This window comes from Pleurodeles waltl, chromosome 10, assembly GCF_031143425.1.
Source record: "Pleurodeles waltl isolate 20211129_DDA chromosome 10, aPleWal1.hap1.20221129, whole genome shotgun sequence".
In the NCBI taxonomy this organism is placed as follows: Eukaryota; Metazoa; Chordata; class Amphibia; order Caudata; family Salamandridae; genus Pleurodeles; species Pleurodeles waltl.
This window is the reverse complement of record NC_090449.1, coordinates 1,020,266,440-1,020,292,085: the sequence shown is the minus strand read 5'-3', so window position 1 is coordinate 1,020,292,085 and position 25,646 is coordinate 1,020,266,440. Positions and strand designations below refer to the sequence as shown.

Here is a 25,646-nt window from a genome sequence, read left to right as displayed (position 1 = left end):
TTCTTTGATTTATCGCTGATAAGTAATCCCAAATACGTGAGCTGTGTGGAGTTTTCATTTGATAGCCTGTGTTTTGAGATGCGTAACTCCACGTGATCCTAATACACAAGTTATTAATACTTCCACTTCATACCAATTAAATACCTGCAAACAAACTTTTCATTAAAAAAACTTCATGATTCTCACGCTACTACTGTAACAGGTGATGCCATGTAGGAAAACAAGTGCTTTGGGGCACAGTTCTTGCTTTTCTTTTCTCCCAGTTTAAATAGTAATCCTTTTTAGGTCAAAGCCTACCAAACAGCATAAAGACTTCTTGTGGACATTTTGAAAGCTTCCCTGGGAATGCATTCCGCCATTGCTCATCATTGATTTTGTGATTTGTAGCTTGCTTTATAATCAATGGCTTTATTTGTTTTAAGAGGTCCAGCTTGAGTATTATCCTATTGAGCATAGCCTGATCACTGTCTTCTCCCACGGTTGCTCACTTTCTGTAAACACACCTATACATTTTGTTCTTATCTTGTCACACTTGCTGTGCATTCAAAGACAGAGGTCAAATGTCAGGCTCTGTCTTCCAGGATCTTAGTGTTTACTTTTCTTTCTCTGACTGCAAAGTAAGAGGATTTATGTGACAATCTTGAAAAGGAAAGGTTTGTTTCCTAGCACATAACAAAATGTAAATGTCTGTAAATGAGCTGTGCAAATGTTTTAGAATATTTCGGAATTAGGAAAGCACAAACCAAGCACATTTGTTGTAAATTTAAAGTGTGGTGGAAACAAATACTTTAATATGATCACAACAAATCCACACACTAAGTGATGCCATCTCAACGCCTTATTGTTGGTGCACTGTATAATTTTATTAGTAAAATTGTATGTGCAAATGTAATGGTAATTTTAATTGAAAATGTGTTGTCTGTAATGGCAGTGTGCTACCACACCATGCACAGTCCACCTTACTCCACTCCTCTCTACTCCACTCCACCCACCCACCTCTACTTCACTCTAGGCCACGACATTTCATTCTACGACAGTTCACACCACTTCACTCTGTGCCACTCCACTCTACAACACTCCACTTTGTCCCTCCACTCTGACATTCCACTCTACTTCACTCAATTGTCCCTCACTCTATGCCACTCTATGCCACTGTGTGACACTCCACTCTGTGACACTATTCTCATTTGTACGCCACCCCACTTTACTCCACTCCACTTTACTCCACTCTATGACCTTCCACTCCACTCTACAACACTGTACTTCATGCCACTCTACAACCCTCCACTCTATGACCCTACACCCTATGCTACACCACTTCACTCCTTACCACAATTTTTTAGCCATGCTGAACAGCAGCCACACTAGTGTGAAACATGGCTAAACACAGGCAAAGCCAGTAGCCCTTGCTTTAGGAGAGACCTATTGGCTTTGCGAATGCTTGTTTTAGTTTTGGGCTTTTAGGCAGTTTTAGCTATCTCCAGACTTGTTTAAAAAAAAATCATATATAACATTCATAGAGGGGCTTTTGGTCAGCGGGCTTTATCCATTAGCCTGTTAAATTGAATGAATGAATGAACATTGCACTTGCAGAGCGCACTGTCACTCGCAAGTGAGCTTCCTCGCACTAAGCTGGAGAAGAGACGTAAAAGAATGGAGGGAGAAATTAGGCAGATGAGGGAGTTGTCATAGACATTCTGTTGCCGCCCACTACAGCATACAGAATGGGGCATTAGGTCAATCACCTTTAACCAGTGGATTCCCTGCAGCTTGAAGTACTGCATAAAACCTGCCTACATCCAGGTAAAAATAGTTAATTTCCCTTCAGTGACAAACATGTTTCAGTTTGTTTTTTCTTCTATTAACTTTAAATACAATTTTTTTCCTGCACTTTTGGTGTCCAGTTAAATGGTGACTTATTTTCTGTTCCCCTTTTCAGACATGATGTTCTAAAATATCTAAGTGACATTTAAAAAAGTGCACTGCTCTGCCTCCCTTGGCTCCACCTTGCAAGTAGAGTCCTTTCCCTGGTTCCTCTGAACTCCTGACCCATGTCAGGAGTTCGAGGTGCTCCTCCTCCACCCGCAGGCTTCTGCCTGTGCCTCATCCCTGTTGTCTAGTGGGAGAGCTCTGCTTCTGGGCTAACTTCTGCCTCTCTCCTCCTTTTCTTCACCTTTCTCTGCTTTGCTCTCTGCTCTTCTGTCCCTTTGTGCTCCTTTTCTTCCCTACTCTCTTCCTTGTTTTTCTCTCACTCCGAGCGCTCTCTCTCTCACTTTCACTCTTCCCCTCCCTTCTCTCCACCGTTACTGCCCCACTGCCTCTGTGCAGCCGCGCCACTGGCAAACCCGTCTGGGTCCATCCGCACCTGGATGGCACCCAGCACCAGAACCCCTGGCTCCACCCTCAACACCAGCTGCTCTCCCGCCTGGTTTCAAGACTCCCCGCAGACCACCCACGGTCCCTTCTCCAGACCGACCCACCAAGGCAGGACGCAACCATCTCAGAGGTATCCTCCTCAACAAAGGCTCCGTCCACAAGCACGCAGTAGAGCTATAGAATCTACTCGACTCAGCCTCCCCAGACGATGCCTTCCTGACCGAGACCTGGATGAACCCCTCCTCAGCGCCTGACATCGCCATAGCCATCCCAGACGGCTACAAGATCACCTGCAGGGACTGCTCCAACAAACCAGGAGGAAGCATTGCCATCGTCCACAAGAACACCCTCAGGATCATGACCAGCACCGTAAACACCCTCAGCACCGCCAAACTCCTGCACTTCCAGATCCACACTGACTCAAACACCACCCTCCGAGGGACCATCATCTACAGGCCCCCGACAGCAGTTCAGCGACTCGATCACTGACGTCATCAGCACTGACGCTCTCGCATACACTGACTACATACTCCTCTGGGACTTAAACTTCCACCTCAAGAACACCAGTGACAATAACACCGCCACCCTGCTCGACAACCTCTCCAACCTCGACCTCAAACAGCTCGTCACGACACCAACCCACTCCGCAGGACACACAATCAACCCTATTTTTTCCGCCAGCAATCACGTCACCTTCAGCCACACCATCGAACTCCACTGGACAGACCACCGCTGCATCCACTTCTCCTTCAAGAAACCCACAACACACCACCACCCACAACGGATCCCCCACTGCAGTGGAACAAGGTCACCGAAGACCAACTTATCGTGACTCTCTCCATGGACACCACCGACACTGATGCAGGTGCCCTCAAGTTCAGGCAATGGGTCGACACCTGTGCCAATACTTTCGCCCCAATCAAGAATCCCTCCAACAGACGCACCGACAGAAAGGATTTCTGGTTTACCGCTAGCCTTAACGAATCTAAGCAACCTGCCAAAGACTCGAAAGAAAGTGGCACCAAGATCAGACTCTACAACCACACAGCCTTCAAAAACGCCACCCGCAGACACCACGAACTCATTCCAGCCGCCAAGAGAACCACCTTCAAAGACCGAATCAACAACAACGCACACAGCCACAAGGAGCCCTTCAACGTCAGGAAGGAACTCTCCAATCCTAGCTCCAACGACATCCCGCCATCCCACCATCCCAAGACCTCTGCGACTCCCTAGCCTCTTACTTCCACAGCAAGATTGCAGACATCCACAACAGCTTCATCACCCAGACCTCACCGGCAACCCCCAACAACACAGATTCATCCCTCAACCAACTTCCTGCTCTCCTGGACTCCCGTCAACGACGGCGACACTATCGAAATCATGAACACCATCCACTTCGGCTCTCCATCTGACCCCTGCCCTCACCACATCCTCAACAAAGCAAGCTCCTTCATCGCACCCCAACTTCGGAAGATCATCAACAGCTCCTTTGAGTCTGCCACCTTCCCGGAGAGCTGGAAACATGCCGAGAGCAACGCCCTCCTCAGAAAACCCAAGGAGGACCCAAAGTACCTCAAGAACTTCCGGCCTATCTCCCTGCTCCCCTACCCGGCAAAAGTAATCGAGAAGGCTGTCAGCAGACAACTAACCCGCTTCCTCAAGGAGAACTGCACCCTGGACCCTTCCCAGTCCAGATTCCGCAGCAACCACAGTACTGAAACTGCCCTCATCGCCGCCACTGACGACATCAGAACCATACTGGACAATGGCGAAACCGCGACCCTCATCCTCCTGCTCCTCTCAGCCGCGTTCGACACCGTCTGCCACCACACCCTACGCTCACGCCTCAGCAATGCAGGAATCCGCGACAGAGCCCTGGACTGGGTCACCTCCTATCTCACTTGCAGAACCCAGAGTCCGCCTCCCCCATTCCGCTCGGAGGCGACCGAAATCATCTGCGGCGTACCCCAGGGTTCGTCCCTCAGCCCGACCCCCTTCAACATCTATATGGCCCCGCTCGCTAACATCGCCCGATCCCACAACCTCAACATCATCTCATACTCTGATGACACCCAGCTGATCCTCTCCCTCACCAAGGACTCCGCCAAGACCAACCTCCACAAAGGCCATCACCGAATGGATGAAGAGCAGTTGCCTCAAACTCAATTCTGACAAGACGGAAGTCCTCATCTTTGGCTCCACCCCCTCCGCATGGGATGACTCCTGGTGGCCTGCCACTCTCGGAGCCGCCCCGACTCCCACCGGCCACGCAAGCAACCCAGGATTCATCTTAGACTCCTCATTATCCATGACCCAGCAAGTCAACGCCATCTCCTCCTCCTGCTTTAACACCCTCCGCATGCTCCGAAAGATCTACAAATGGATACCCACCGAAACCAGAAGAACAGTCACCCAAGCCTTCGAAAGCAGCCAACTGGACTATGGCAATGCCCTCTACGCAGGAACCACGGCCAAACTCCAGAAGAGGCTGCAACGCATCCAGAACACATCTGCACGCCTCATCTTGGACATCCCCCACCACTGTCACATCACAGACCATCTGAGAGACCTGCACTGGCTCCCAGTCAACAAGAGAATCACATTCAAACTCCTCACCCACGCTCACAACGCACTGCACAACACCGGACCGGAATACCTCAATAGACTGCTTTCCTTCTACACCCCGACCTGATATTTCCGCTCTGCCGACCTCGCCCTCGCAACCGCCCCATGCGTCCCCAGAACTACAACCGGTGACAGATCATTATCACACCTCGCCGCCAAAACATGGAGCACTCTTCCCACCCACCTGCAACAGACCAAAGGACCCCCTTACCTTCAGGAAACTTCTCAAGACCCGGCTGTTTGAGCAGTAGGAGCACCTCCCCTCCCCTCTAGTGCGCTTTACAAACTCCTGATTGATTGTTTGACATTGTAACATTGTAACATTGCGGCTGCCTTGAGTAGATGGTGATTTATTCTTGACTCTGTCACAAATATTAACAATAACAGTGCACGGCACAAAGAACGTTTTCTTTTTTTAAAGCATCACAAATAAAATGGGCGCAAATGACTTTTTTTTTTTTTTTTTTTTTTTTATAGCAAGCATATAGTGCCCATGCTTCATTTTATTGTGCCATTTGTTTGCAAAAAAATATTTAAAACATTGTAACAATCACAACAGCTTAGCAGTGCTAAACGTCTTGGTTTGCGAATGCCTCTTTCATAAATAGTGACTCTTTTGCGGCGTCTGCCCAACAATCTCTGCGCCAGAGTGATCCTCGGCAGCATTAATAAACAAAACCTTGCCCTCTGTTTTCAAAATACAGCCTGGGCAGTCTGGCCTTCTCAGGTTGACCTTTAACCTTTGGAAAACTCAAGGGGTGTTTCTGGGATCTATTTCTACGTTTCTGTTTCCATTTAAAATTCCAGCCAGGGGCCTGGCTCCTTAGGGGGGTGCTTCATTACTCTGCAAAAAATGTAGAACAAAATGTCTGGATCCCAGCCCGGTCCTGCTGCACAGGGTGTCTGATTTCACTTTCACTAACACTCTCTATGTTTTCCTTATTTTAAGGGGGAGCTGGAGAAGCTGAACCAGTCCACGGATGACATAAACCGAAGGGAAACGGAACTCGAGGTACGTACCTTGCCTTAATATCTGCGCATGCGCTTTGCAGCGTGATTGATTGCTGCGATAGGCCACATGGCCCAGCTCTGGCCTGGAACAGCTGTAGGTAATTGAAACTTCTATTAATGGACACTGCAGCCTTATTGGCAGGAAAGCTTCGCGCTATTCCAATGGGAAAAATGTGTTAATGGTTGGAGGAGAGATTGTGCACCCCTCCACCCCCAGGAGTCTTTCCACATATTCACTGTAGATGTTAGACAACTAAAGCCCCCTGGCATCAGCGTGAATGTTCTTCTAGGATTTACACAAATCTTAAATATAAATCCTTTTAAATAGTTTTCTGAAAATCTTTAATTCACATATATTGTCTTCGTTCTACTTGAAATTGGAATATACAACAAAAGTAGATGTTCCGCATCAGCTAGCACCCTGGCCGTTTACTGAGTGATTTTGCACCAAAATTGTCCGACAGTGCAATGAGGAAAACTCAACCTTTAGTGTCTAGATTCCAAACGTAAGTTCAGAAAAAATTCACAGTCTAAGGTCAATGCCACCTTGAAATTTCCGCTGTCAGACAAGGACAGATAGCTCAAGGTGTGGCTGACATGGTTAACCAGAGCGGCCTGGCTCCGGCATGAGCGGCCTGGCTCCGGCATGTAGGTAACCCTCCTTGGTATTCCCTTTGGAGTGAGTGTGACTACAAGGGAAACTCCCCCCCCCGCACTAGCCAGACCAGAGGCAGATTGCCCCTTACCCTGGGGCCTACCCCACCGTGAACTACCCGTTCAGGTAGGCCATATAAGTTTTTCACTTTTTGAGCACCCCACTTACTGCGTGTGCTCCAACCCTGACGAATGCCCCTGACCTACCAGCACTGAGCGAGGGCAGAAACATGTTGGTCATCCACTTTTTCTTTTAGACTCCAAGAGACATTACTCTCCTACGAGCCTTTCCCCTTTAGTTTTAGGCTTACCAGCATGCACCTTCATTAAAATTAGCAGAAGCTACTGGTGACATGCTTGGTATTTTTAGTATTCACCCCTTCTGGATCAATGTAATTATCCAGCCAGTCTAATTTCAGCACTCCCTCGGGTTCTTTTAACCACGAGGTTGAGTCCGCCCAAGTAGTATCATCTTATTTGGGTGGGGCTAGGTGGTCATATGATGAAGCAAGACACTATTATGTGTGTGAGACCACCTAGTCCGGAAGGGAAATCCCCCATCCCCCTATAGGCAACACAGCACCCCTTAGCCTGGACATTTTTCCAGCTATGACTTCTCGACCTGAGGATATACAGTGACCTTACTAACATCACTGAAGAAAGACTGACCTAGTCTAACTCTCAATTCCTACTACCCCACACCATTAGTGGTGATACAATTTCTATAGGGAGGCGGTGTGGGCTAGCAACATTCCCATTGCTCTCTTTTTGTGTACATATGACATGGTTAACAGCCATTGGTAAAGCCAATAGGTCTGGATTTTTTTTTTTTTTATAGTAAGAGTTTTGGTTGTTCATAGTGGTCCTCCTTAGAAAGGAAATCCCATAAACCAACAACATCCCATAAGACTATACAGAGGCTGGGTGTAGGGCCCATTTGCTGAACAGACTGCATTACTAGAGTTATTCTTTCCTTTAAAATATAAAGGGCCTTATTATGAGGCTGGCAGTCTTAAGATCTCCAGCCTTGTGGTGGCGGTCAGGACCGCCCCATTAAGACCCTGATGGTCAGACCACCAGGGTTCCGCCATCTCCGCCGGGATCGATGGGTTGACGGCGGGCGGAGGTCGCAGCCTGCCAGGGCATTGCTGCATGCAGCGCTGCCCTGTGGATTACAGCCTCGTTCTCCGCACGCCTTTTCATGGGCAGTGCAGGGGTCCCCCTGCCCAGAACCATTGCGATGAACGCTGACAGTGAACATTGTGATGGTGCTGGTGCACCCTGCAGGCAACAGCATTGCCACCCAATCGATTACGAGCTGGAGACAATGCTGCTGCCTGTTTCCCGTTAGGCTGACTGGCAGAAACCTCAGTTTCTGCCCGTCAGTCTAGCGGGAAACACCTAGTAGGTCCAGCGGTGTGGTCACCACTACGGCAGCAGCCACCCTGTCGGGAGTTTGGCAGACAGGCTATCCCGTCCGCCAAACTCAAAATAAGGCCCATAGTGTTATGAAAAGTTGTCAGAAAATAAAGTTTGCTTTGTAAGCGTTGAACTAAAAAGGTATGCATAGAAGCAAAATATTAGAAACTTTTGACAAAGGGTTATTATTTTCGTTGCATTTTTAATGAAGTCTGCTTGTGCACACATCTGTTGTTCTTAAAAAAACTGCTATAATGACAGCAAAGTGAAACAAATGAATGTTTTAGGGTAGTCCGGGAATAGAGTTGTGTATTTAAGACAGGATAAGGCATTCAAACAGCATACACTTCCTAAAAAAAAGATCATCAATTAAAATGCTATTGTTTCAGTAAATTAAATGCATCAAGGATCAGATGGTAACTATGAAGCATAACCTACACCTCACATTGCATCTGCAGTCTAATAAAAGGACTACTCATGCCCCGGTACCAAAACCTAATGGGACCACACATCAGGCAACATAATCATTCATAGCTTTCATGGACAGCCGGTTCAAGCAATGGCAATCAATGAAAAACACATGAAAGCCAATGGCTGAAGGGGGCTGGCCCATAACCTGCTTTCTGTCTGTAATACTTCTTATACCTTTTTGAAGAATTGATAACACGAAGTCTCTAGTCTGCTAAAGCTTTCTTTAGGAAGACCTGCAGTTTAGGAGGTACTAATGTGATGCTTACGAATCTCATTCCTGGTGTCTGATTTGTCTCGAGGCAGAGTCAATTGGCCATCAGCATAGTTTGAACAATGACGTGCATCGTAGCTTGTATTTGCCAAGACTTTCTGAATCACAGTTTGTTGTTTATCTCCTCTTGCAGTCTAGAAGTGGATCCGGGTGTCTCTGGCATAGTTTCACAGTTTAGGTCTTTGTTTTCAGTGATGTCATTGGGTGGGGCTCGAGGATGAATTGGACTGGGAGAGGGAAGGTCCCTGAGGGACCGCACACGATATCCTGCTTATGTCTGAGATGTGAGCTTTAGTTTCGTATTTTAATGCCAGAGGAAAAACTGAATTTACCCAAACATGAGTTTTGGCCTATGGATGACTAGCTCTCTCTGGAAGGGCACCAAAATTCTCGTAATGTTCTTTGTTAAAGATGGTGAAAACGTCACTAGTAGAACAATGTTGGCCTCATGTGATTTTGCATTGAGGAATTCACCTCTTAGGTCGTCTGTTGGGACCCACATTAAGTAGGAGTCCATATTGGCATCTATCGTGTTACAGTCCATTCCACGGTGTGAGCTCGGAACAGCCATTTGAATATCTGGAGCACGTTAGAAACTACCCCATGGCCAGTGTCAGAATTGTTTTAATGTAATTTGTGTGGCACTTTTTCCATATTACGCACAACAAAGTGTTCAATACTCCTTTTATCCAACTAGAACTGCAAATAAAACACTGCAGACCTTCAGAATACAGAAACAAACCATGCATGTGAAAAACAACAATCATTAAAACAAAAAAACACCATATTTTATGATTCATAATATAGACCCTAAAACTAAAGTAACAACACAGAATAATAAAACCAGTACATTATACGTAGGAATCCCCAGAGCAGGAGTGATCCTGATTGTGGCACAGAGAGAACTCATAATTCAGTCACTCACACTGCAGAAACAGAACAAGGATGCCCAGGGACTTGGGTTCAAAAGGTGACAGACAGAAGACAGGAGGACCTTACAGGGAACATGTGAGTTTGTAGCACACAATATTGCGCTTGTATCATGGGGTTTCAAGAAGAGGGGTGCCTATTGCATTTTTGAGCTTGCCTCGCTAACTTTCCAGCTTGAGCAGGTCAAGGTTATGGTGTAGGTCTTGCAGTCTACTCAGTATACACATTTTTAGGTTAAGCGCGCAAGCACTTTCCAACTTGTTGTAATCTATTTGTGGCATTTTAACCACGCCTACCGCACGCCCATCACTATCACTCGTTCGTGGACTCGCCTTTCAAAAATCCTTTGTTATCATTGGTAAATGCTTTACGTTTGTCATTCCTTGGGGAGGTTTTGCTACCACCTCGCAGACTGACCCTGTTACATGGATAATTCCACGATTGTCGATATGTTTGACTGTGAGCAAACTTCTTTTTCCTTTTGTGTCTCTCGTTCACACTCATGCTGAAGGCGGCCACAGCGCTTTGAATCGGCCTGCTTTTATCAACTAAAGTTGTACTTTTGATTTTCAATTTATGTGGCGAGAAAAGTCCAGCTAGGAATTTACAACGCTAATAGCTCTAACTGGAGCAAATGCGAGACCGTTGCATTGCATATGCTTGTTAAATGAAGGTGGAGGCAGAAGGTAAGATTTGTCTGGGATGGCAGACTGCTGCTATCTTAATTTCAACTCAAAGATGACAGCGAGGTTCATTGCTTTGGTTGGTGTGGTGGCTAAAACAGTTTAGTGGCTATTTCTCTATAGTGTCTCTTAGATTGTCTACAATTTGCTTTAGATATGTTTTTCTGTGTCTGCATTTAATTTTTACCTATATTGTATAGTATGTTTTTCTAAAGTATTGTGAAAGCTTCCTGGCTTTAAGGTGTCACCTCCAAATCCCAGAACTCCTGCTCGTCATCATTGTTCTTCATGCCTTTTTAGGGTCAAGTGCACAAGCGCTCTGCCCCGTTGTAATCTCTCTTTGGGCTTGAAACTATGCACATGTCACGCCTATCACTGTCATTGGTTCGTGGGCTTGCCTTTTAAAATCCACTTGCTTTCATTAGTGAAAGGCATGCATATGTCATGCCTTTTCAGGTGTTTAGCCCTCTTTGAGCGCACTGGCTAACTACTGAAAACTTACGAGGCTCTATGTTTTCAGCCTGGTTTCTGCACTATCTTATCTTTTTTTTTTCCACCCAGGGCGATCGCTTTTTTGGCTTTAATTTCAGCGCGATCACGCTGCGCTTTACATAGCACGATCGCGCTCTTTTTTTTTTTTTCTATTTGTGTGGCAAGAAAAGTCTGGTTAGGAGTTCACAACGCTAATAGCTTGAAGCAAATGCGAAACCTGTTGCATTGCAAATGCTTGTTACTACTTTGCTGAGGTTTGGTATTGTTAGGCAAAACCCATTCTTTTCCAGTCTTCTCCTTTCTCTGTTCATGTTATGTAGTTTTCTGGCAAAATTGTTTGTTTAAGGATTTTTATTGGGGGTGGGTAGGTATTTTTGCAGTGGGAAGAGTTTCTAAAGATCGTTGTGAACAATGGTTGCCTCAATGTTTTAGGCTCAGAAGCCATGCCTATTATGAGGTATTGGATTTTCACTGTATAGTCACATTTTTGGGCAAAGGTTTTCGGTTGTTGTTGTTGTGGCAGGATAAAGAGTGTCTTCATGTTTGTTGACTCTTTCTTTAGCACTGAAATCGTCATGGCGTCTCAGTTTAGAAAGTGATTAGTCCAGAATTGTAGGTTAATCTCAACAACTGTGAAATGGAAGTCATGCATGGAGATGCCCCTTGTGGATGGCATCGTTAACAACATAAAAGCAAAGTTGGACAGCAAGTAATTACTTATTAGCAGTGGCATCTAAACTTAACCTTTATAAAAATGCGTACCTTTAGAGATTGCACGGTTAAGATGGAAGTTGAATTTGGCATTGAAGAATGTTTCAGATGCTTGAAGTGGTCGGAAGTGGTAGGAAAACAACTGCTATTATTGTAGGTGAGTTTGAGCTCATAGTGCTCAAACTATTGCTCCGTTGTTTGTGTTTTTCTTCTAAATGGTGTAACTAAGAGAACTCATTGTATAGAACAGTGAGATATTGTGAGTGAGGTAGGTAGGACATCACGTGCTTTTCCACCACTGATGTTAGAACTGCTGGAATTTCTCCAGCTGTTTTAGTATAGACTAGTGTTCTAGTTGAGAGGATTGGTCCACTCAGCTTAGGTCTGGGATGATGTTAGGGAGGGTGTCTGATGCCTGTTACTAGGGGAAGGTTTCTGGATCCTCGTTGAGGCGTTGGTATTGCTTTGTGGGATGTTTTTTCTGAGGATTCCTTTGTGGATTGACTGTGTTTGGTAGCTAACTGTAGATTCACAGGTGGTGTTCAATGAATTGGACCAATTCACAAAAATTTAAAAGGTCAAAAATAAACTCATGGTAGTTTCCCTCCAGCATACCAAATAGACTTTTGACTTTTTCGGGATTCACAAGGAGTACTTGTGTAAACAAGAATTGTGGATTTGTTGGAGCTTCTTCTGATTCCTTATGACAAGACACACACTCAAAGAAGAAATTGTGGCTGAAATGTACTTTAGCACTTTAAACATCTTCCTTTTTTTCTCCACCAGGGAGAAGGTTCTCCTTGTGGATAATCTCTTTCTCCCACACGTACTGAAAATAAAGTGTTGTATGGTTATTTTTCACACCCAATTTTCCCATTTACTCCTAATGATTTCAACACTTGAGGGTCAGAAGGTTTGTGACTACCCATACCACCTTGGAGGGTATTTGCCAGATTCATTATGGACTCCACCATGCCCTTTCTTGGGAACACTCATGTTTCCAGTCCTAGGTCTAAATTAGTACAAAGGTAAAATCTCAAATGTTGGCATATTTTCCATTGTAATTTAGGGTTTTCCCAAAAATTTAAATCATGATTTTATGAAAGAGGATTTGGGATTTTTTTGCCTCTAAGTCCAAGTTTATTTCAGTAATCGTTCAAAAAATTAACACTCAATCGGGGCTGCTCCCTCAGGCAAAGAATTAGCTCATGACCAAGTGAAATGAGAAAAAATTAATAATTGGTTGGGTTACTCTCAAAAGTACGTAACAACACTGGACGTGTTTCTGGGTCAGGAAATATTGAAAGAAACAAACCTTTTTAAAAATCTTGTCTCCTGACTTCAGGTTGTAAGGGTCTAGAACAGTTATAAAAATAAAACGGAGCAATTAATTGGCTCCTTTTCTTGGGGATCAGAAAAGTGCTCTGTGGAATTTTCTCTTGTGTGGAAACCACATGTATGTTGCTTAACATTGACCACTCTTTGAAGATGCCAATTTTGCACTTTTAGATTATGTGATTTTCATAGTTCCAGCACTTTCTCCCTCCACGTATTGACACCCATTTGTAGTTTCAGATAGATTTAAAATGATACTCCTTTATATAATTTACACACACTCATCAAAATTGCCACACTGGGAAATAAACATAGTTGTGAATTTTTCTTAATCCAGTATATTTTGCAGATGCTCAATTTACTTATTTTTTTTGTATACATCTATTTTACGCTTCAGCACCAGGAAATTTGAAAAAACAAATCTTTGCACCAAAATGCATGGTCCCGTCCTGTAGTAGATGAAGAGCGCAAAACATACCACAAAATCAATTCCACAGTTTACATTTTGAATGAGTGTAGCCACTCATATACACAATATTTTAGGGGTCGATTCACAAAAGCATTTATGAGTATGGGAAGTAGTACTCTTTTATGTCGTCTTACATGCCTTTGGGAACTGGCCATGTAAGGTCCAACTCCCTATCAGTAGAAGTGCAGAGAAGGCCTTCCTTTTTTCAGTCCTTTCTTTTTCTTCTAATCGTATATGAATATTCACATTTTATTCCCATTTGATATGTTTATATTTCAATAATGCATTTAAGAGTATGTAAAAGTGTACTGTAGGAGTATTACTTTAGATACTTCGGAGTGCCTTTGTGAATAGGCCCCACAGTTTTTAATCTGTTTTCAAGAAATATTTATCATCTGATCAATGTTAGGATTAAAGAACAATGTTTGGCCTTGTGTCTCCTGATCAAACCAACTCCCCCTCATTGTCCAATGAACAGGAGTCGTATAACCTACTACCTCAGGAGGCAAATTGTCTTGCTGCTGCCAAAAAATATCTTAACCAAGCACTCAACTTCTGTGGTAGTAATTTCATTGAGTGAATGATCCATTAAATTGCTAACTTTTTTCCAAAAGTTCCCGCCTTCCACATCAAAGTTGGCAGTGTTTTATTCTTCACCCATGGGAAATTGCCACCTGCTTTGCATCAGCTAGTAAATTTGTTCTCAGAGGATTACTCTTTCTACCTGGCTGCTACCTGGGAGGCCAAAAAGTGTAGCACCCTTGGCATTATAATTCCAGCAGATTTGTCAATACTGCCTAGTATTTCGTGCCACTATTGTATGGTTTTTGCAGATTACCGCAGTATGCATTGGTCGTTTCCTTCTTTGCCATGGCTGTTCCACCTGCTGGACTTCCAAGGATCCATTTCTTTTAAATCTAGCAGCTGTTTAATAACATTTTGTATTTTTTGTACTGGTTTTACGTACTGTATTAATGTTCCCATCTCCTTCAAATATTACACCACAGTCTTTTATCTGTTGCCTGCCTCAGATCCAGCCACCACGCTTTTTGATGTTCCATGGATAAAAGCGTGATCTTTTATGCTCCTGAAATTAATTCTTCCTTTCCTACAGCGGTACTGATGGATTTTCCAAATGCCATGACTGTTTTCCTTGCTTCTTTTTTCTACCATTAGAGCTTCACACCCAAAAACTTTATTTGATAATATGTAAATATTTCTCTTTCATCCAGCTTAGTCTGCCTTCTTTTCATCCGGATACGGAGTTCTTAGTAACGAGTCATCATGCGCGTTCCAGGCTCACGATATCTCCTTTGAATGCAGAAGTGAGTTGTAAGTTCCAAAGTACCAGACAGAATGGGAACAGACATTGTTCCATACATTAAGAAAAGAGACTTTATTAAGAGACACCTAATATTGTCTTTTGTAGTTGGCTAATACTAATCCTCCCCTGGTCTAACCATTGTCATGATTGACCCGGTAACCTTTCACCTCTTACTCTCCTAGAGTAAGGTAACTACTTTAGCCTGGAAGTCTTTCAGGACTTCACCTCTCGCAGTTACCGCAAATGTTTGATGAAAAATAGGAATCCTGGAGCAATCATAGTATGTACTGCTCTGTAGTACAGTATCTTATACACAAAGACTTTTTGATCTGTCCTATGAATTGGAAGAGTTAGCTTTGTGTGGCCATTGATGTGTTTTCTATGGAAACCATAAAGCTGCGTAATGTACAGCGGCGGCTGCCACAAATCTCAAGGGGAGGGGTGGGGGGGACAGGAACAGGGGCGGGAGGGGGTAGACTGGGAGGGAATAAAAAAATAATTAAAAAAATAACTTACCTCTTTCCGTCGCCGCTGGCGCCACATGCCGCCTCGATTCTGTCCTAGCATTCACCGCTGGGACACATCACAGGCTCCCCAGCAATCCTGGCGCTGCTTTCATGCAAAACCTCAGACACAGCCCTGGGGTCTGCGCAGTTTCTCCAGCCCAGCTGTGGACACAGCTGGACTGGAGAAACCCAAGTGCGCATGTGTGTTTGGCCGGCCTCAGACGGCCGGCCAAACACACTTGTGCACTTAGTGCACTCTCCGCCTCCTTCCACCTCTCATGGTCCAGCCCCGCCCCTCCCTGCACTGCTGTGCCAGAAGCAGAAAAATAAAATGATAGAAAACTATTGTTTTGTTTTTCTGCTTCTGGCACAAACACTGGGGTGATGGATAAGCTTTCTGAGGCCATCAAACCCCATCAGTTGTGATTAGTAAAGTGTTGTTTGTTCCCATAAACCAAAGGAAGATTGCACACTGCTGAGTATTGTTCACGACCCCTGACTACACTAACAACTATTATACTTTCAAGCTCTACTGACTAGAGTTTACCCTTTAGGCTGTTGTAAGACATCCAGGTGTTGTCTGCTCGCATATGGTCCTGAAAATTGTTGCATATGGATCTTCGTGTGAATCCAAAGACCGGGCCAGCGTAACGGGATGGGGATGGGAGGTAGGCACAGACATTTTACAAATATTAGAGGAATCATTGTGGAGCCCAGTAGAACTCGACCTTTCAACGCTTTGGTGAGTGCTTGAATATGTTTAGAGTCATCGAAAGAGCTTCGTCTCAAACCCCTAGGATACACCATGGGTGAAGCCATTATATAGAGCACATTGCATCCTGTACATGTGCTGAATCCATCATGTGCCGTGCGTGCGGCCATCGTATTCAAGGGTTGCTCTCATTATGTGTATCTGTAGCATACAAGGAAATATTTCCCAACTTTTTTCTTTTGTGGAACTCTTACTACAATGTTGTGTTTGCCCCCATCTTTATGCCTGCTTCTTGTTTAATGTTGTCCTCTAAAGGTTTGCACGACTTTCCTTTTAGTTGAGTCAGCACTTCATTCTCCAGGTTCATGGCGCCACTTTTCTTGCACGCCCCTACCGACACCTAACGACTCCATGGTTGTGCCGTCAAATTTTGGGACGCTATTGTGGCGCCTTGCTACACTAGCATCAAAATATTTGACGCTAGTGCAGCAAAGCACAGGGAGGTCCATTTAATATAATGGGTGCGTAATTTTAACACCTGCTCTGAGCAGGCGTTAATGATGGAAAAAATGGCGCGGTCAAATGTTGTACATTTCATTTTTCGGGCCCCCCTGCGCCGCATGCCCCACTTGCCCCACTTGCATACATTATGACTGACACAAGCATAATGTGGCGCAAGGGGTTGCAAAGTGGTGAAATGCAAGCATTGCAGCACTTTATAAATATGGCACGGCAGAAAAGCCACCTTAGCATAAAAAAAAATACTCTATGGCGCACTTAGGTGTCACAAAGGGCTTCTAAATATGCCCTAACTGCGCAGTTCATGACTGCGGCCAATTTCTCTACATTTCTGAGGCATGCCTCTTTGCAACTACTATAACCACATTACAGGACCACAGTTTAGCCCCTTGTCTATGTTAAGCTCTTACAAGAAAAGTGTCTCTATGAAGACTAAGGTGGCAGTCAGTTTGGCAAGAATTATGCATTAAAGTCCTGCTGACCTGAGCAGACACAACCTTCCTCGGTATTTGCTTTGCTTTTATGAACAGAGCTTTAGAAGACTTTTATCCCAAGCACCTTGGCCGTGCTTTGAGACAAACATAAGATTAGGCTTTTGTAAATAAAGGATAATTTTCAAAGTCAGGCGCGGAGATTTCATCTAGTGGCTGACATAGGAAATCAGACGTTGGGGTTCTAATCTGGGCTTCGGCACTTGATCTAATTGCATGATCCTGGGCAAGTCATTTTTATTTCCCTGTTCTCTGAATTGTAAATATATGCAATGTATTTACATTAAATACACCTGCAAAGTTCATCATCCCAATTACTTGCTGTTGGCGCCCACACAACACTGTTCTACGTATGTAAGCCACTTCTTGGTGGAAATGCTTCTGCATTAGAAATTCCCTATGTAAAGCTCTCAGGTGCCCCTTCAAGCTGAGTCTACACTAGACTTAATACATAAAATAAAAATAAATCAAAGAGCATCAATTAGAGCAGTAAGCACCAGGAAACTCGGTCTTTGATTTACAAATTGAACGTCATTCTAGGTTATAATAAATCCCTTTAATTTTTATTTTACATTATAATAAACCGCTTTGAACGTAGGCCGCTTCTGATTGGTCAGATGTGGGTCTCTATCAGAGAAAACGCCTCATAGCAGCTTTTCAATTGGTTCATTTATTGTTTAGCTGTAGAGCAGCAGCTGTTAACAATAGTAATATAATGTATTTTACTTTAAAAAAATTACAAAAATCATATGAAAATTATAGTACAGTCTTATTTAAAATTTACAGGGTATAACCCCCATCTGACATGCCCTCCGATATGCAGACAGACAAGTATTTAAACGCCGGAATTCCACATCATAAAATGTTTTTTTTTCCTTTAAAATCACATATCTGAAATAACACATCCTTTTTGTGCACTTCTGATTTATGTGAACGTCGCATACTCCACAGCGGCATCATTAATCTCTCAGGAGCCAGCTGCCTGCTCAGCAGTAACCCTATTGTGTTGCATTGCCTCTATCCCATTGTCCTTAAAAAGCCAGGGCTGTGTGGAATTTTAAATCCGCTGACAGTGTTGTACAAAGTTCACCATTTCACAATTTCATGAAGATGTTATGTTGGAAAGATTTCGCATAACTTTGCCAATATTAGTTTCTATTTTTAAAAAAGTGTTCTGCTGCAAATATTTCCTGAAACAAATTTGTTGCAGAATTTTTCAGTAAACGCAGGTTTTGCTTGCTTTCTCCAAACCTAATATTTGTATTTTGTTTACCCAAATAAAAAAAGCTTTACGAACTTTGTGAAGGCCACCAATTAAAAAAAAAAAAAATCATCTCTGAGTATGAGTTCACCACCTCCTAGTAAATAACAGTTTCTGAGTGTAACCTTTAATTGCCCACAGTTCGGACATGTAAATGATATAGACTTTAGTCACCTGGTAACCAAGACCAAAATACCAATAGAAAAGTATATCCTTTCGCCGACCTCCATGGCCTGTGAACCATCAAAAGAGCATCCAGATTAACCAAACTGACCTACTGCCTTGTAGTGGGTCACTATTGGTCTGGGCAACAAATATAGTAGCGATATGAAGCCTGCATCAATTATCGATCGGCATGGCATAATTTATTAAACCAGATCTGGGCAGTAGGGATACCGGATCACTCCATCTTGTCTGGATGTCATGTGTCCTGTACAGGGCTTCACATTTACAAATTACTTGTTTGATTGTTGAATTAGTTCATACAAAGCAACTAAATCCCAAATCTCACAGAACACAATGATTTGTTAAATCCACGCCCTGGACTGGGAAAGAAGTGTCCTGCCAATATTAGATGGTCTGTAAACCACTTTTACGGAAGCCGAATGGCATCACCTTGTCTTGGGCTAATCGAAACCCCACTATGGGCTCTAGTTCCCAAAGTGGAAAACAATTGAGTGAGTTGTGATATGAAAGTAACATCCAGGGGCTGCTAATATCACAACCGGACAATAATATGAATATCCTTTGCCGTTCCGCCAAGTATTGCAGGTAAAGTTCTCTGTATGTTTATGCTTCCCAGCAGTGGCTGTATGTCAGTGCTTCCCCTAAACATCAATATACCAAAATAGTTGAGGATAGTATACTTAATTTAAATGTAACTCCAGTCCTTGATGGTGTGGGAAAGGACAGGAGCATTACCAAACCTTCTAGATAGAATATCATCAAAGTGTCCCCATCACAGTGTTCAGAAATCATTTTATGTTTTATTTCTGAATTCTTAGTTGAGCTAACACAAGTATTGCATGTTGTAATACCCAGGTTTACCTGTAACCCCAGCCTTGTACAAGCATAACAACCATTCCACAGTTGAGGCTTAACCTGCTCTGGAGGGAGGTAGCCCCTGAGGCTGTTAGTCTTGCAGTGTAGGTTAAATAAGCAAGTGGCACTGTGTTGCACACATTTATATAGTGTATCTCTATCGTTTTTACAGACTTGATAGTGTTTAATACATGTATTATTTTATTCTCTCCCACAAATGGAGCAATCCGATACCCCAAAAATATTCTGGTACACACACAAAATTAAGAAACAACAATCCTTGAAGGGAATTATTTAGATATGTTTATAACAAATTATTTAAATGAGATTATCTCTTTGACCAAAATAAATTAGCTTGTGTTTTGTATCAGCAGCCACTCAAAATCAAAAGCACACAAAAATTAAAGTAAACATATGTTTTATTACTTAATTTATAGCAATCATTAATGCAAAATATACACAAAAGATTCCTCTGAGGAGAGAGATCTAAACACAAGGAAAATGCACATAAAAGTGTCTACATTTTACAAAGAAAACCACACGTAACATGACTGGTCATTACTTCTTAGGACCACCAAATCACTTTATATCTTAATAGGATGATTCCGGTCGGGATTGTTGCTATTTGAGTTCCCAGTACAGTACATGTGCTAAGCCATCATCAGGGCTAACACAGCTTGCTCACCTTTAAGGCAACTAAAACCTTTTCTTCAGTAGCTTCTGTTTGTGGTCTTTAAAAGTAATCACCAGTCCTGTTATATGTGATTTTTCAGATTGTTTAAGGGGAGGTAAAAAGCCCCAGGGGTGTCTAAAGCATGATATTCTAGTTTTAATTCTCAAAGGTGAGATGCTCCTACTACAGAAAAACCCTTTGGTGGAATGGCAGTAAACTAACATGCCCAGAGAACACAATCTGGTTTATACAAGAGAGCATTTGCAACACCCACTACACTTGATATCAGTGACCACATCTGTCAGGCTGCTTTGTAAACATAGGTTTGCTTTTGTCAGGTGTTAGACCTGAAACCATTAAACAAGCCATGCATCACAGTTTGTGAGTAATAACCTTCAACCCATGAGCTCAGAAAAATGTGTGGCACATGCTGTGGTGTTTGCAGTATAAACAATTGGGAACTCTACCACTTTAAAGTCACATTTAACTTGGGATTTTAGAAAAAAATGACTCAAGGTATTACTGCTCATCTAGGCATATACTTTGTTGTGGTGTCTCGATGATTATCTAAATTTCATGTGCATGTAATCTGTCTCTTAAATTTGTGTCTTTTGAATTTTAATCTGAATTTCAGAAATATTAATCTAAATATACTATTGTAGGACTGAAAGACAGCTCTTTTAACTTCAGATATGCTTACATTTGATATAGCTTGTGTGCTCCCTAATTGGGTGCAGTTTGCAAACATTTTCATTCCTTCATATTGTGAAAACTTTACTTTGGTGGTGACGTGGTTTTAAAAATAGCTGTTTTTATGTATTATACTTAGTAATTTGGACTACTCTCCAGGACCAGCCGTAAACTGTGGTGGCACTCATTTAAAAAAAAAAAAACAAATGCACTTGTAAGCAAACATTGGGTAAGGCGGCTGGCGTGCATTTTGAGCCCTGAGTAAACAATAAAAAAGCCAACTGCAGTGAAGCAAATAAACCACAAACAAGTGTTTTCTGTACAGAATGCATCTGTTTTACAAAGAATCTAATGTGTGATCAATCTGTCTACTGTTAAGGCATAAAATAGTCCGTTATGCATTGTAATGCAAGTCCATGAAAGGAGGTGGAATTATACACCAAACGGGCTAATAGCATGAGGTGAGAGAGTGATATTTCTCTGGGTGGAGACAAAGCTTACTTTGTGTATGTTGAAGAATTGGTTACAATACTTCTTGTAGATAGCTGTGAAATGCAAATTAGATCTAAAAACATAGCTGAGAAAATATAACAGAGAGACATTTGGACAATCCTTTTGGAGGATAAGCTACTGAAACAAATAGGTTCATGAAATGATGCAGGGACAGACTGAAAGTCAAAGGAACGCAGATGTAATTGCAATTCATAGTGATGTATGTTTTAAAAAAGGGGTTGTAGATGTCACATGGGACCGATGCACCCAAAATCTATTTTGGCCCTTGGTAATAGCATGTGTTGTGCTCCTCGAGTCTCTTCAGTTATTCCTTAAACATCACTGCTATGGTTCTCGGTAATAAAAGAAAACTTGAAGTGCAAGGCCTGGTTTACTCTTTAAGGTTCAAAGTAATGCAGGTGTGGGTGAAACTAGCTACAACTTTGTCTATTCCTCAGTTGCGTGGGAGGCTGGGAGGGCAGGTCCAGCGATTGTAGGACCAGGAGATATGAGTTTTGAATTGTGATTGGGGATAAATACGCTCTTTATCTGTGTGCCTGGGTATGTGTGTCTCTTTGCTTTTTTTAAAGTTTCATAAACTCCCAGTGAGTTAGGCACTGAAATTTAAACACACTGATTGTCAGATGTAACCACAGTGCACTTGCCTACTGTGAGCCAACATCCACGTGCAAACAGTCCACAGGAGAGTAAGTTCCAGAAATTCGGAAAATCAGTTTATTTCACAGGTTCTGTTCGATAACTTTTTTGCTCCTTTATACCATAAAATACGTGTGTGCACCTCTGGTTAAGGACTTACAGCTGTTTTTGTGAATGTGTCTTTTCATGTGGTAAAGGAATCTCAAATATAGTTGTAAATCCTCACAAATTTACCATAGTGGATTTTGCTCCATTTTGGCGGCGTAACTGACCGAGCAACCCCCTGTCCACCTCTGGATGCAGATGGAATTCAAAATTACAAACACAATAATTGTCCACAGGAGCTGCAGGGCGTGCACCTTAAATTATGTTTATTTTGAATAATAACTGATGAAGCAACCTTTATGAATATGTCTCTGGTAAAACCCAGTAACCCTAATTGCATAAATTGGGATGAGTCTTTCCATCCGTTAATCAATTCTTGCATATTTTTTAGTATTTGGCTCATAATTTGTTTTCACTACTTAGCACGTCTAGGCATTTCTGCTTATAGATCTCTTGACTCGTGGTACATATATTAAGCCCATTGCTAGAAATGACAATTCAATATAGAACCACTTGTAAAAAACACTTGTAGGCATTTCAAGTGGGAATGACAGGGGCGTGGTCATGTATATCCTATACTAGTATGGTGAACTCCACCATAATCTTAATGTAGTGTCAATTCACAAACAATTGCAAATTGAATTTTCAAACTTTTTTGCTGATTTTAGTTGCCCATGAAAGTTCCAGGTGAAAGTGCTCCTGAAAGTGTGGCACGGGGCATCCATTAAACCAATTTCCATGCAAGGCGTAAATTACATTTTTGTAAATCCAGACTGTGTGGTATATATCCTGAGGTGCATCCCCTGGTCATTTAAAAGACATAGGGTCCAAGGGCTGGTGGACCCTATGCCCAGCCCCCCTTGCTACCAGTGCAAAGCATGGAATGGACGACCTACCTCACAGCAAGGACAGGCAGCGCAGACTATTACCTGTAATGACCAGCGTAGTCCTCCGCAGCGGAGGGAGCCTCATCACTCAATCCAGCGTAAGGATAGCACTTGTGGATTTCCATTGATTTGTCAACAACCCAAAGCAAACAATCATTCACTTTTATTTAATAGCCTCCCTGAGCTCCTTTATGTGGCACTTACCGCATCGAGTGCGACACTCGTTGTGCAGCTAATGACGTACATCAATACGCATACAAAAATGTATTGTGTTAAAGGGAAGTTTAGGACGTGGCAGGGATAAGCCAAGAAAATAAAATGGTTTGTGATCTGTAGAAACTTTTCAAATATCGCAGACAGTTTCCATTTCTGACTAGCTAGTTTGAGCAATTTATCTTGCACACAGTTTTTATGGTCTACCAGTTTGGGATTTTACTCTAGTACAGGGAAACTACATTACTTGCTTAAGACAATAGGTATCCTCACGAGGACCCAATTATTTGAGTAATGTAAGTAAAACCTATGACTCCATCCACCACTAGGCACCATCACAGCAAGCAGCATTTTTAGGTCTCCCAGATACACACTCACACACAGAGGGGCTTGAAGTCATCTCTCTTCATTCACATTTTGTTTCTGCACATCACAGTATACAGCATGAGTCCGCCCACTTCAGCCATAGGCGCCCCTCTGCGTACGTGATAGCAGGTTGCCTCTTTACAGTTTTCATTCTCATCCGAAGGGACGGCCACGGAGAAAGAAGTAGTCCAGAGACCATCTCCAGCTCCATCACACTGCACAGAACACTGCACAAAACACCACTGGGCAGATTTACGAAAAGTGGTGCTGCGCACAGTCCAGCGCCACTTTTCTTGCGCCCCCCTAACAGCACCATGTGTGCTCCATATTTAATATATGGTGCACCATGGCCGTAATCAGGGGATTAACGTCAGAATTTTTGATGCTAGTCCGGTGCTTTGCAGGATTAGCGTCAACATTTTTGATGCTAATCCTACAAAGCACCCAAAGACCCATTGTAACCAATGGAGGCCTCCTTTTGATGCCAGTTCTGAGCAGGCATTAAAAGTGCCAGTTCTGAGCAGGCATTAAAAGTGCCAGTTCTGAGCAGGCATTAAAAGTGCTGGAAAAAAAATGGCGCAAAGAAATCTTTTAGATTTCTTTGTGCATTTTTTCTGCCCCCAAACGGGGGAACGTCCCCTTTGCATACATTATGCCTGGTGCAGGCATAATGTAGGGCAAAGGGTTAAAAAGTGGCGCAATGCATGCATTGCTCCACTTTGTAAAAATGGTGTGGCTTTACTGGCCTTCTAACGCCACATTAGCGTAAAACAAATTACACTAATGTGGTGTTGGAATGGCTACTGGATCAATGGTCCAGCTCAATTTCTGACCAGTGGGTTCGGTCAGTCATAAGTCTGCTCTGAGGTCTCCCTCCTGAGACTCATTTTTGGGTTACTCCATTGTCAGGAGACACCTGTGAAGAGGACTGCTATGTTGTCTGGAGTGGAAAAGTTGCTCCCGAAGGGCACTATTGTCAAGGTACCAGTGAAGGACAAGGGGCCTGGGCTTCTACTCCACTCTTTTCTTGGTCCCAAAGTCAGATGGTTCTTAACGCCCAGTTCTGAATCTCAGGGCTGAGAACAGAATGGTGAAGCTGGATCATTTTCGGATGACCACACTGCAGTCCATCATTTCAATCATCCAACAGGGTGACTTTCTGGCTTACCCGGATTTGGAAGATGCCTATTTTCTTGTGCCTGCCCATCAAGAAAGCCAACAGTTCCTGCGGTTTGCTGTGGAGGGGGCTCATTACCAGTTCCAAGTGATGCCTTTTGGACTCTCCACCGCTCCCCGAACTTTTACTAAGGTATTGGCTCCGGCTGTGGGGGTTTTGCAGCTTCAGGGTTTCTCTGATTTTCCCTATATTAATGATTGTTTGATTTCTGCTTCCTCTCACCTTAAGGCTACACTGGCAGAGGAAGCAACCGTGAAAATGCCTGGGCTTCAAGTAGAATCTAGCAAAGTCTCTTCGGTCCCTGCCCAGAGACTCCAGTTTATTGACGGTCTTTTTTATACTCAGATAGGGACGGTATTCCTCCCACCTGCTCGCATTGCTACCCTGCAGAACCTTCTGTTGGATCTCCTGGCTCAGCAGTTGGCTCCAGCTCAGACTTGGTTGAGGGTCCAGGGGTTGATGGGTGCCACTACACTGTGGTTCCATGGGTTTGCCTGCACCTCAAGCCTCTGGTGAATCACCTGTTGTCTCACTGGGACTACTCCCATGCGAATTATGATTCTCTGGTTCTCTCACTTCTGTTCTGGGCCAGAAATTAGGTTGGTGTCTCTACACTCCCAACCTGGAGGAGGGGGGGGTCAGTTTACAGCTTCCTCCTTCTCTCTTGCTCACGACCGATGCCAGTCTTTGGGGTTGGAGGGCCACGTTGGGGTCCTTGGAGGCCAAGGGTCAGTGGGTTGAGGTGGACATCACTTGTTCCTCTAATTTACGGGAGTTGGCAACCATTTGGCAGGCGTTACTCTTCTTCCAGGTCCATCTGCAGGGGGCTAATCTGATGGTTCACGCCAGCAACCAGATGGCTCACTGTTACTTAAAAAGTCTAGTTGGGGTGAGGTCATCTGGCTACCCTGATTTGTTCCTGGGCAGAATCACATTTCAGGGACTTGAGTGCTGTTTACATTCAGGGTTACCTGAACTTTCATGCGGACATCCTGAGCCACAACTTGCCCTGTTCAGGGAGATTTGCCTCCGGTTCAGGGAGCCCTGGGTGGAGTTTTTTGCATCCCTGCGCAATGCTGTCC

The 25,646-nt window shown here is 43.5% G+C and overlaps 1 protein-coding gene across 1 annotated transcript in view; it reads left to right on the top strand.

Moving 5' to 3' along the window:
- Positions 1–25,646, top strand: part of SH3BP5 (SH3 domain binding protein 5) — a 196,307-nt gene that overhangs the window by 14,934 nt on the left and 155,727 nt on the right. Inside the window, exon 2 of the mRNA XM_069211932.1 lies at positions 5,954–6,016. Coding sequence (XP_069068033.1) covers positions 5,954–6,016 — 63 coding nt within the window. The remainder of the gene's footprint in view (positions 1–5,953; positions 6,017–25,646) is intronic.